Below are 13,239 nucleotides of genomic sequence, written 5' to 3'. Positions count from 1 at the left end.
CCAAAGTGGGATCTTTATTGGACTTTGGCAAAACAATAGTCAAAGATTCTGCTATAGTGCCTTTAATACAACCTTTATTGAGTTGATATTGATAGAGATTTAATAAATAGGGTAATAAAAAGTTTTGAAATGTTTTATAAAATTCCACTGTATATCCATCACCACCTGGAGCGGATCCAACTCTAAGGGACTTCAAAGCTGTTCCTAATTCTTTTAGTGATATTGGTTCTTCCAAACTTCGTTTTATATGTTCAGGAATTTTTGGACCCTCTAACATTTTTAAAAATTCAAAACCATCTTTTTCTTTATTTGGATAATTTTCAGAAGAATAAAGAGATTTATAGAATTTTAAGAATTGTTTTAATATAGGTTCAATTTGTGTATATGTATTTCCATTTTCATCTTTTATTGCTATTAATTTTGTTTTTCTTTTTTTCGCTTTAAGATAGTTTGCCAATATTCTTCCTGATTTGTTTGAATTACCATAGTACAATGTTTGTTGAGAAAATAAATCCTTCCTAATCATCTTAGATGAGATCTCATTATATTTACCTTTTAATTTTAATAATTCTTGTTGAATAGAATATTCCCATTTTTCTATAAGTTTTGATTCTAAATTTTTTATCTCTTTTTCTAAGATTAAAAATTGTTTTTTAATTTGTTTTTTTAGAAAAGCCGAATAAGAAATTATTTGTCCTCTAATGGTTGCCTTAAAGGCATCCCATAAAGTTTCTCTGTTAATATCATCATTATCATTTATTTGAAAAAATTCTTTCATTTTTATTAGAAGATTTTCACAAAAATTTTTGTCAACCAACATTGTATTATCTATTTTCCAAATTGGTCTGTTATTATTTTGATCTGTAGTTTTAATTTTGATCCACACTCCACCATGATCAGATAGAATAATTGGATCAATGGCTGCTTGTGTCACTTGATGTGCAAGATGTTTTGAAGTAAAGATATAATCTATTCTTGAAAAAGAATTATGAACATGAGAACAGAAAGAAAATTCCCGACCATCAAAATGAAGTATTCTCCATATATCTATTAAATCGCAAGATTGAATCAAATTATCTAGTCCCATAGATTTCATAACTCTACCTGGGTTTTTATCTAATAAAGGATCTATTACAGCATTGAAGTCCCCTGCTACTATAAGATTTGAAGTAGCCAGTGGTATGATCAGTTGTTGAAGAGTTTTAAAGAATTCATTTTGGTTCGAATTAGGGGCGTATATATTGATTAACGTCATGGTAGTATTTCCCATATTCATTTCCACCATTATCCATCTTCCATGAATATCTGAAGCTTTTAGTTTAAATGAAGCAGAGCATTTTTTGTTAATTAAAATAGCAACACCTGCCTTTTTCCCTATAGCTGGTGAGAAAAAACACTGTTTGACCCAGCCTCCTTCTAGCTTTTTAGATTCTATATGTGAGAGGTGGGTCTCTTGTATAAGGCATATATCAGCATCTTGCCTTTTTAAAAATGATAGTGCTTTTTTCCTTTTTATCATATGATTTAGACCGTTAACATTTAAAGACATAATTTTAATATCCATTTATTTTTAAATTTTCAGGTATTAAATTATGTATATTTTCCCAATGTTTTAAGTATTTCATTTCTCTTTTTTCCTTTATTCCCATGATTTCCTTATATATTTCCCTTTTATTCCCTCCCATCCCTCTTATCCCTCCCTTCCCCCCCTTATTAATTACGAAAACTTGGATACGCAGGTTGAGGTTAGATTTAGATAACTCCCACAAGCTATTAATAATTATCTAAAGTACTACCATTTTTTTTTTTTTTTTATTTTTTTTTATTTTTGTATATTTTCTCTTATTTTATTCTTAATTATAAGAATAAGTAAAAAGTTTTACATTCTTATGTATTGAAAGATTATTTTCTGTATTTGTATATCTTTAAATCCATAAGAATGATTATATTAAATCAATTATATCTAAGAACATTTCAATTACTATTCATTCCTTTTCAGGTGGTATATTGTTTTTACTTTAAAAAGCTTTCCAATTTAGCCTCTTTCCTCAGAACTGTGACTAGAGTTTACAGCACAGGAATCAACTCATCTCTTATATTCATTATTTTCTTATGATTCACGAGAGAATTGTCAATTAAGAGGAGCTAACATTCCCATCAGTGTTCTTGTAAGTTTTGTCTCATTAGCATACTCTCTAGACATCTATGATTTTAAAGTATCTGAGGCCTGTGCAGACAAGAGTGAAGTCCTGTGCCAAAAACTCTCCTTTTATCTCCCATAGAAGATTCCCAGATTGAACTATTGTGGATACTAAATTAAACTTAATAAATAAAAGAACATAAAATTTGCGTTTCAGATTTATTCTTTTCATATATTTCGTATTGAAATGCATTTTAATATATCTGAAACGCAAATTTAAACCTGAAGTATCACCTTCAACCGGAAATATAACAAACCAATCACTTCATCTTTTTTTTTTTTTTTTTTTTTTTTTTTTTTTTTATAATATTCTTTGTGATTGAAGGATGATTTTCTTTCTCACTATTACTCCGCTTTCAAAATTTCGGATTCAATCAGTACATTTTTAAGTTTGTTGAAGAAACTTTCTTCGTCATCATTTGAGTTCGGAGATGTGTTTCAAATCATTTACGTTCCTGCCATTCAGTTTATTCTATTTATTCTGAATAGAATTTTTATATTTTTCAGTTTTCTTGTTTTCTATGTAGAATGTTGCAAGTTGTTTAAGTCTTTAATTTGATCATTGTGTGTTCTTTTTCCATTGCTTTCCGTTTTGATCTATCTTTAACCGTCAATAGACTTTAGTATGAACCCATTAATTGTTCTTTAGATTGTCATAGGTTGCTCCAGTTGATTTATAAATTCCTGTAGTTTTTCTGGATCTGTAAAGTTTTGCGTTTTGTTAGCAACGGTAACCTTCATAATTGCCGGGTACAGGAGCCCAAATCTAGCTCCTAGAGATCTTAGTTGTGGTCTCATGTCTAAGAATAGTTTTCTTCTTTTTGCTGTTTCTTTTGCAAAGTCCGGGACAATGTATATTTTTGAATCTTGGCATTTAAGATTTTTGATTTCCTTGGCTAATTGGCATATTTCAATTGCTTGTTGGTGTCTTAAAAGTTTGAAAATTAAAGTTCTTGGACCTGTTTGAGTGTTATTTCTTTGTGTTGGAATCCTATGGGCTCTTTCAATTTCCAGTTCCGTTTTAAATTTCAATGGTAGTATTTTAGGTAGAAATTTTTCCAGAAATGCAATCGGATCATTCTTTTCCACTCCTTCAGGTAATCCGATTATTCTTAAATTATTCCGTCTTTCACGATTCCGGCTGTCTTCAAGATTTTTTTTTATCTCTGTTATTTCTTTCCATATGATTTTGCTGTGATTCATGTCTGTATTTAATTGTTCTGTAATATCTTCTAATGTTGAAATTCTATTCTCTGTAATGTCCACTCTTTTAGTTAGGATTGCGGCATCTTCCATTGCTTTTTGTAGTTTTTTGTTACTATCTAAGACAATTTCTTTTATTTGTCTTAGTTCTTCCATAACATCCAGATTTTTTTCTGTTGGTAATGGAATTTTAGAGGGTGTACCTGGCTCAGGTTTCGACCTCTTATTGCTTCCTGATGTTCCAGCTCCTAAGTCAGCTTTATTTTGTTTAGTTGAAGTCATATTTCAATATATATTTTAGTTTTTTTTTTTTTTTTTTTATTTGGTAGTAGTTCTTTTTAATATATTTTTTTATATTTTTTATATTTGCTTATAAGGAGCTATTCGTTTATCCAACCTTTCATCCAAGCCACGCCCCTTTTATTCAATATTATTAAGGCAACTGTAAGTTATTTGTTTTTTAGGCTCTATTGCAGACTCGTTGTTGGCACCTAGCCTGAAAAAATTTGTAGCCTTCTTTTCTAGCTCTCCTCTTACAAGCCCAATCGCAGCTTTTATCGAGGAGAGCAATATTCCATCCAATATATTACTTCAATCTTTCAATGTGCATGTATTTGTATTTCAGTGCCTCTCAATTACCTCAATGTCACTTTTCTTCAGGTCAAAGAAAATACCAATCTTTTTATTTGACCTTCCTCAGAGCCCAAAAACCTATATTCTCTTATATCTGAATCTCTTAAATTACAACATGAGAGATTAACATTTATATTGAATCTTTCACAGTTTATTTTTGAAGTTAGCAGCAAGGAAATAGTTAAAAACCGTTGCCAAGTAGCTTTCACTGCAGATCTCTCCTCATTTCCAGCAGAGGACAGCTATTTCAAGCAGCCCATTACCTGAATTAAGCAGGCATCAGGCATTTCAAAAAAAAAAAAAAAAAAACTTATCCTTGTCAGTAGGCAGCTCACCGGCCTACCCAGACTTTGTAAAAGTTTCTTTTTTTTTCCGATCCAAGATGGCCGCGGTCGTGTTGCAACGAGCAACTGCCTGTTAACACCCACCTTCGGGAAATCTTTCCTCTTCAAGACAAGACACTTGCACTTTCCTCTTGCTCTCTGCCAGAGAGCTTTGATCGTGCTAAAGAGGAAGGAAAGCCTCTCTGGCCTCACGGCGTCCCGGACCAGCCCACCCTGGCAACGTTTAAAAGTAAATATTGTTGTTTCTGCCTGGGGGACCCGATCTTGCCGTTTCTGCCAGCGGGGACCCAATCTTGCCGCGTTTGTCAGCGGGACCCGATCTTGCAGCTTTTGCCAGCGGGGTCCCGATCTTACCGGCTTTGTCAGCGGGGATCTGATCTTGTCGTCTCTGCTTGGGAGACCCGATTTGCTGTCTTTGCCGTTAAGACGGATTCAGCCCTCCACACCTCGTTTTTCAGAAAACGGCACTTTTTTTTTTTCCGATTTTCCCCTTCAATTGACTCTCCCACCTAATCAAAGAGGTAAACTCCAATTTATATACTTTTAAGAACGTTTTTTTGTAGTTTTTTTTTTGAAATTAAGCTTGTTTATACAGGAGCTCTTTCTTCATCCAACCGTCATCGTTCGCGTCCAAGCCACGCCCCCTCCATCCATTTTTCATATACACACAATATAATCTTATTAATACATAATGGTAACCACAAACACTGTATGCAGAGAAAATATTCATTTATATTTGGGGGGTTTTCCCCCCAAAGAAGTCAAGGCAGATGACTTTAAAATGTGCAATTTACCAAGGCACTCAAATCTTCAATAAATCTAACTTTCTGAGAAGCCAACAACTCAACAGCTGATAATAAGCGACTGTTTATAAATTAAAACAGAAACCATTATATTTCTCAGTACCAATCACTAACAGTTCTCAGCAACACCACCAGGGACTCAATACTTTCATAGTCCGTGGCTTTAAGTGTCCTCTCTTCATCAGACCCTTTTGAACTTTATTTTTTATTTTTTAAATTTATTTTAATTTAATTGTTCAACTATATATAGAATGTAGAAGTACTTAGCTTAGTGGTCGAAGTGCAGGGATATTAAGAGTTCGATAGTGGAGGTTTTTTTAGACCCATGAAGTCGTTCAACTGAGGCCTTTTTTTCTCCTATATTTTTTTTTGGTACTCCTCATTACTTTAGTGAGGTCTTTTTTGAATTGATGTTTGCTTTATTCAAGATTGTACGAACGAAGTGTCTAGCATATATTTTTCTTAATGATATTTATGATTTCAGTTACATCAATATTGACTGGTTAAATGATATATCGGGGTGTACTAGGGAGGAAAAATTCCTAGATGACATAAATCACTGCTTCTTGGAGCAACTGGTACAGGAACTGACAAGAGGGGGTACTAATTTAGATTTGGTCCTTAGTGGAATGCAAGACATAGTACAGGAGTTAACTGTGTTGGGTCCGCTGGGAAACAGTGATCATAACATCATCAAATTTGAGCTGAGACTGGGAGTAACATCGCAAAAGAAATCAACTGTAGGGGCTTTTAATTTTCAAAAGGGTGACTATGATAAAATGAGGAAAATGGTTAAAAAGAAGCTAAAAGGATCAGTTGCAAAGGTTAGGACTGTAAACCAGGCATGGATATTATTTAAAAATACCAAAGTGAAAGCCCAGACCAGATGTATTCCACGTATCAGCAAAGGTGGAAAGAAGAGGAAACGAGAGCCGGTGTGGTTAAAAGGTGAAGTGAAAGAGGCTATTAGAGCCAAAAAAAATCCTTTAAAGAATGGAAAAAAATCACAACGAAGAAAATAAGAAGAGGCAAGCACTGACAAGTTAGATGCAAAGCATTGATAAAGACAGCTAAGAAAGAATATGAAGAGAAACGTGCCAAAGAGGCAAAAACTCATAACAATTTTTTTAGGTACATCAGAAGCAGAAAACCTGTGAGGGAATCTGTGGGACCGTTGGATGATCAAAGAGCAAAAGGGGTGCTCAGGGAGGATAAGGCCATAGCTGAAAGACTGAATGAATTCTTTGTTTCGGTCTTTACAGAAGAAGATGTGGAGGAACTGAAAGAAATCTTAGCAAATCTGGAAAATGTACTAAGCCAAATTAACAAGTTAGAAAGTGATGAATCGCCAGGGCCAGATGGTATACATCCCAAGGTACTAAAAGAACTCAAACATGAAATTGCTGACCTACTGTAACCTGTCGCTAAAATCGTCTGTAGTACCTTAAGATTGGAGAGTGGCCAATGTTAGCCAATTTTTAAAAAGGGCTCTAGGAGAGATCTGGTAAATTATAGGCCTGCGGGCTGAATCCGGCCTGCCCGGCTGTTTAATGCAGCCCGTGGTGCAATGCGGTGTTTTCATTGCCGCACCTTGGTGTTTTATTTTCTGGCCTGATCCTTCCTCCTCATTTCCACATAGTGCTCAAAGCTGCAGGCAATGGCTCCTCGTGCGTCCCATGCCTCATCCGGAAGCATTCCCTCTGATGTTGCGATGTCAGAGAGAAGACTTCTGGTTTAGGCGCAGGATGCGCATAGGAGCTGCCACCCGCAGCTTTGAGCACACTGTGGAAATGAGGAGGAGGGAGCTGGCCAGAAAATATACTGCTTGAAAGCTATGGAATTACTTTCCAGCACAGGACAACAATCTGTCAAAGCCTGAATGGGAACAAGAGCTGCTGGCTGGCCTGATCACCTTTGGACATACTCTCAAAACTTACTTCATCTCAAAAAGGGAATTATAATAATTTTAAAAAGTTTTGGGGGCCATTGGTAACATATTGTAATGATTAGACACCTTTTTACACTAAAAGTATAATTATAATTATGGGAAAGGGGGGTATGTATAGCTATATTATTGATTTAATCAATATTTTGAATATATTATATGTAAGATATGTTTGATTTATAATATTTGTGGCAAGGGAGGGTGGGGAAGGGGCTTAATTTATGTATTGAAGATGATATTAGTAAAGAAATTCAAGTGATATATATGATTCAATTGATGTAGTATTATACACTTGTTGTAAGATGGAAAAATGAATAAAGAATTAAAAAAAAAAAAAAACCCAACTTACTTCATCTCCCAAGGCTGCATTGACACAGAAGACATAAGAGCACAGGTACCTGGGGAAGACCCTCATTCTTCTAATGAAGCCCCTTCCCCTTTCCCCCAGGTTTGAACACGTAGAACATCAATGGCTACTAGGATTTCACTACTCATAGCCTAATCCTGTTTAAAGAGTTGAGAAAGCATGTGTGTAGTCGTGATGGAAGACAAATTCTAATGAAGTACAGAAAAGATTATGGCAAGCCTGCAAGTTTAATTTTGTGGTTAACCATTTTTTGTTGTTAATAAGATTATATTGTGTGTATATATAAAAAATGGTGTTACAATTAGTACTATCATGGGGCAGGGTCTGTGGCGGAGATTGGGCGAGGTCTGGCCCAAGACTTAGCCTGTGTTTTAGATTTTGGCCCCTTAATGCGATTGAATTTGACACCCCTGACGTAGACAAACATGATTTAATGAGATGGAGTCAGCATGGGTTCAGCCGAGGGAGATCTTGCCTCACAAATTTGCTTGACTTCTTTGAACGTGTGAATAAATATGTGGATAAAGGTGAGCCGGTTGATATAGTGTATTTAGATTTTCAGAAAGCTTTTGATAAAGTTCCTCACGAGAGGCTCCTGAGAAATTTAAAGTGTCATGGGATAGGTGGCAAAGTTCGGTTGTGGATTAGGAATTGGTTATCTGATAGAAAACAGAGGGTAGGGTAAACAGTGGAGTGCCGCAGGGGTCTGTACTGGGACCAGTGCTATTTAACTTATTTATAAATGATCTGGACATTGAAATGTTGAGTGAGGTGATTAAATTTGCAGATGACACTAAACTGTTCAAAGTTGTTAAAATGCATGTGGATTGTGAAAAATTGCAGGCGGACCTTAGCATATTGGAAGTCTGGGCGTCCAAATGGCAGGTGAAATTTAATGTGGACAAATGCAAAGTGATGCATATTGGGTTGAATAACCTGAATTACAGTTACTGGATGCTAGGGTCCACCTTGGGGATTAGCGCCCAAGAAAAGGATCTGGGTGTCATCGTAGACAATATGATGAAACCTTCCACCCAATGTGTGGTGGTAGCCAAAAAAGCAAACAGGATGCTAGGAATTATAAATAAAAAAAAGGGATGGTTAACAAGACTAAGAATGTTATGATGCCTCTGTATCGCACCATGGTGCAACCTCACCTGGAGTATTGCGTTCAATTCTGGTCTCCTTATCTCAAGAAAGATATAGTGGCGCATTTAGTGGCACATCAGGCAGCACTATGCGGTAAAGATCTAGAATAATTGCTTATGCCTACTACTTATGGGGAATTTAGGAAACGCCTAAAAACATATCTGTTCTGAAGCATCTAGGCAGCTGACCCGTACAACTCTTTCTTCACAATAACTGATCCCTAGAGCTGTTAATCACTAGCTTTTAACTCTGTTAAGTTCACTCATTCTGTACCATCTTTTAATCATTGTAATCTGCGTAGAACTTCACGGTCCTGCGGTATATAAACTGTTATTATTATTAGAAAAGTTTGAAAGAAGAGCGACCAAGATGATAAAGGGGATGGAACTCCTCTTATGAGGAAAGACTCAAATGGTTAGGGCTTTTCAGCTTGGAAAAGAGATGGCTGAGGGGAGATATGATTGAAGTCTACAAAATCCTGAGTGGAATAGAACGGGTACAAGTGGATCGATTTTTCACTCCGTCAAAAATTACAGAGACTAGGGGACACTCAATGAAGTTACAGTGAAATACTTTTAAAACCAATAGGAGGAATATTTTTTCCACTCAGAATAGTTAAGCTCTGGAACGCACTCTGGAATGCATTGCCAGAGGTTGTGATAAGAGCTGATAATGTAGCTGGTTTTAAGAAAGATTTGGACAAGTTCCTGGAGGAAAAGTTCCTAGTCTATTATTGAGAAAGACATGGGGGAAGCCACTGCTTGCCCTGGATCGCTAGCATGAATATTGCTACTCCTTGGGTTTTGGCCAGGTATTAGTGACCTGGATTGGCCACCTTGAGAATGGGCTACTGGATTTGATGGGCTATTGGTCTGACCCAGTAAGGCTATTCTTATGTTTCCTTCTCCAACCAACATCTCTCTCTCTGTCCTTCCATGGGTTCAACATTTCTCACTCGCTCATTCCCTGGATCATGTGCAGCATTTTTCATCACTGCCCACCAGCCCTATGCCCATTTCTCCTATCACCCCTCTCCAGCATACCACATCTCTCCCTCCATCACTATGTCAAATATTGCTCCCCCTTCAATCTGTCCCTCTGTTCCCTCTCCACCACCAAATCCAACATTTCTCCCTCTCATCCTTCTCTTCCCCATGCATACCTACCTCTCTCATCTATGCCCAATTTTCCTTTCTTCCTTTCCCCATGTGCCACCATCTTTTTCTCTCACTCACACACTCATGCTCAACAATTCTCCCTTTCTATTCCCTCCCTCCTATGTCCCAAGTTAGTGCCCCGTTTCTCCCTCCCTTCTGTGTCCTATGTTCATGCCACCTCCCTTCCTTTTGAGTCGAGTTTGTGCCGCCTCCCCCTCCCTGCCTTCCAGCCATTGTCCCAGAATCATGCCCCTCTAGTGCCCCAACATGCTCCTTCTTCCTTTGTCCCAGAAAGATTGTGTCCCCTTATTTGTTCAAGCCACACTCGCTCCATGTGACTTCAGCGGCTTGTTGGGAGGATGCGTAGGCAGCGATTCACATGCTGCACGTGACTGACCCACAAGCCTTCCCTCCAATGTCAGCTCTTACATCAGAGAGAAGGTTTCTGGGTCAGCTAAGTGCAGCGTGTGAACTGCTGCTGGCTGCTCGTCCCCCCCCCCCCAAACAAGCCGCTGAAGGCAGAAGGAGCGAGTGTGGCAAGGAGGTAACTGGGAACCTCCTACCACCTCTCTCCTGCTGACCTGGAAGGCTTTCCTCTGATGTCAGATCTGACATCAGAGGGAAGCCCTGTGGGGGGAGGTGTGGGGGGTGGCAGTGCGGCTTCGGACTGGCAGACGGAATATTCTCTGCAGAGGCCATGCTGCGTATTCCCAACAAGCAGCCCGCGTACCCTGTGTTGAGAAACACTGAAGTATATAGTGGACTTTGAAGCATTTAGGATGCACTAAATCTATTACTGCAACTTAGGAAAAGGACCCATTGGGATTTTTTTTTGTTTGGGGCTTTCCCTTACTTCACAGAATGTTTGAAACTGGAAGAAGTGTTACTGTTTGTTTTTGTTTGTTTTTAAATACAGTGTGCTGTAAGGAGAAATGACTTTAATATTGTGTTACAAAAGTAGTTTTGATATTCTTTTCTGTCTTCTATGCTCTATAGAATTCAGACTTCACTCCTAAATGGAAGAATTTGTTGAATGTCTATTAAATGATGATGATAGTTATATTGTGTGAAATTTACTCTGTTGGGGGATTTTTTATGCATATTAGGTCTTCAGCATTACACTTTTTCTTATGTCTTTTATAGTGTAATTAAGTACCGTATTTTCTTAATTCTAAGACGCACATTTTTACTCACTTTAATGTGAAAGAAGGTAGGTGAAGATTATGTTCCATGGCATCTTAAAATTAAGGACAAACATTACAAATATTGCAATCTTAGGGTACCTAAATAGTAATCTATGGTATCTGCATGCTTCTTAACAGTTTACTTTCAAAATACCGTACTACTTATATTGTTTTCCTTTTGCATGTTTGTTTACTGTATTTTTTACTTTTGCAAAATGGGGATGTGTCTTAGAATCGAGGGTTTATTTTTCTGCTTTGCAAAAGGGTGTGTGTCTTAGAATTGATGGAGTCTTAGAATCAAGGAAATGCATATTGTGAGATTTTTCTTACCATTATAAATCTGCTTAATTACTTCTGTAATGTGTACAGTGATCAAATTGAGGTGATGCATTTGTTAAAACTATTTTCAAATAACTCTTATCACTTGATATAAAATAATTGTAATACTTGGTACTGCAGAATTGCTTAATTTTTTGTTCCACAGTGGGTTCTCTGGAGATGGCATGCCCCCACCTGTATATCCACAGCTTCCAGTGCAGCTCCCAAATATGGATCAGTTTCAGCAAGGAATTATGGGCATCCTGCCAGATCCTTTGCATAATCAGGTCAGTTTCAATTGTTTTATGTTTTTAGCAAATTTGCTTAGGTTCAGGTTCTAGTCTGCCTTTGTGAAAAGTTGGCTTGTCTAATTAAATGCTTCATAGTGGTACTAAATTTTATCATGAGGTTATCATTTTAAGACATGTTTCTATTGCACAAAATTCAAAAGTGTGCAGAAATACATGCTGAGGGGTAAATCTCTGGGATATTTTTGTCTGTCATATGGCGATACTCGAGAGGGTTCAGAAGAGAGCGACACGCTTGATAAAGGGTATGGAAAACCTTTCAAACGCTGAAAGATTGGAGAAACTGGGGCTCTTTTCCCTGGAGAAGCGGAGACTTAGAGGGGATATGATAAGAGACTTACAAGATCATGAAGGGCATAGAGAAAGTGGAGAGGGACAGATTCTTCAAACTTTCGAAGACTAAAAGAACGAGAGGGCATTCGGAAAAATTTAAAGGGGACAGATTCAAAACCAATGCTAGGAAGTTCTTCTTCACCCAGAGGGTGGTGGACACATGGAATGCGCTTTCAGAGGGCGTGATAGGACAGAGTACGGTTTTGGGGTTCAAGAAGGGATTGGATGATTTCCTGAAGGAAAAGGGGATAGAAGGGTATAGATAGAGGATGGGCTGCCACGTGAGCGGACTGCTGGGCATGATGGACCTCTGGTCTGACCCAGCAGAGGCATTACTTATGTTCTTATATCCAAGTCTTCTATGTAGCTTCACTGGTAAGGGTAATGCCTTTTCTTTTCCTCCTCTTTGTATGAGATTCTGAGACGTAGTACTTTCTGGGGCAACGACTCTTGTTGCTGTTCAAACCTAAAATTGTAATAGCAGACATAGGTTTTCTTAACCAAGTGATAAACCTGCTTTATCACTGTCTTTTATGAAGCCACTTTAGGTGTTTTTAGCACAGACTGCAGTAGTAAAAGCTCCCAACGCTCATAGAATTCCTGTGAGCATCGGAGCTTTTACTGCAGCAGCCAGCAATAAAAAAATACTAACACGGCTTGATAAAAGGGGGGGCCCATATTTGTAGTGGTGGATGTACCTGCATAGGTGCTTGCAAACATCCCCACTCAGCTGTACAGAATATCTCTGCCCTGTTCTTCTGTGGGGGTGGGATGCTTCAATATTGCATGTTTTAATACCAGAGATCCTGCCAGACCTTAGTGATTAAAAAAGTGATATTGAAGTGCGCTCCTCACTGGCAGAGGACTCCCATGCAGCTGAGGAAATATTGCATACAAATGACTTAAATATCTTTGAGGGAAAATTTGGAACAGAAAAGGGGAATTTTGTTATTACTATGTTTCACAAATGGAATTGCAGGTACCCAAGGTTTGAATCTGACACACAGCAGAAATAAGACTGACTTCAGCCTGTTTTTTTCATAGCACTTCACATTATTTTATTTCTTAGAGATGAACATTTCTTGTTTTCTTTTGAAGGCTCCTCTTCCTCCTCCTCCTCCTCCTCCTCCTAATGGACAAATGGCTGGGTTTGGCCTTCTACCTACCCCACCTTACCCACCCATGGTGCCACCAATGGTTGCTCCAACTCCACCTATTCCACAGCCTTTCCAAGCGCCTTTCCCAACTCAAAGTGAGACACACATCCAGAAAGTGCATCAACAACAGGTGAGATT

At 37.7% G+C, this 13,239-nt stretch overlaps 1 protein-coding gene across 6 annotated transcripts in view; it reads left to right on the top strand.

Moving 5' to 3' along the window:
• SCAF4 (SR-related CTD associated factor 4) overlaps positions 1-13,239 on the top strand; it is a 375,178-nt gene that overhangs the window by 161,062 nt on the left and 200,877 nt on the right. For all 6 annotated transcript variants that reach the window (XM_033949802.1, XM_033949800.1, XM_033949803.1 and 3 more), the window contains 2 exons: positions 11,470-11,590; positions 13,043-13,231. In XM_033949802.1, the coding sequence (XP_033805693.1) occupies positions 11,470-11,590; positions 13,043-13,231 (310 nt within the window). The remainder of the gene's footprint in view (positions 1-11,469; positions 11,591-13,042; positions 13,232-13,239) is intronic.

This window comes from Geotrypetes seraphini, chromosome 6, assembly GCF_902459505.1.
Source record: "Geotrypetes seraphini chromosome 6, aGeoSer1.1, whole genome shotgun sequence".
Taxonomy (NCBI): domain Eukaryota; kingdom Metazoa; phylum Chordata; class Amphibia; order Gymnophiona; family Dermophiidae; genus Geotrypetes; species Geotrypetes seraphini.
This window is presented reverse-complemented; position numbering and strand designations above follow the sequence as displayed.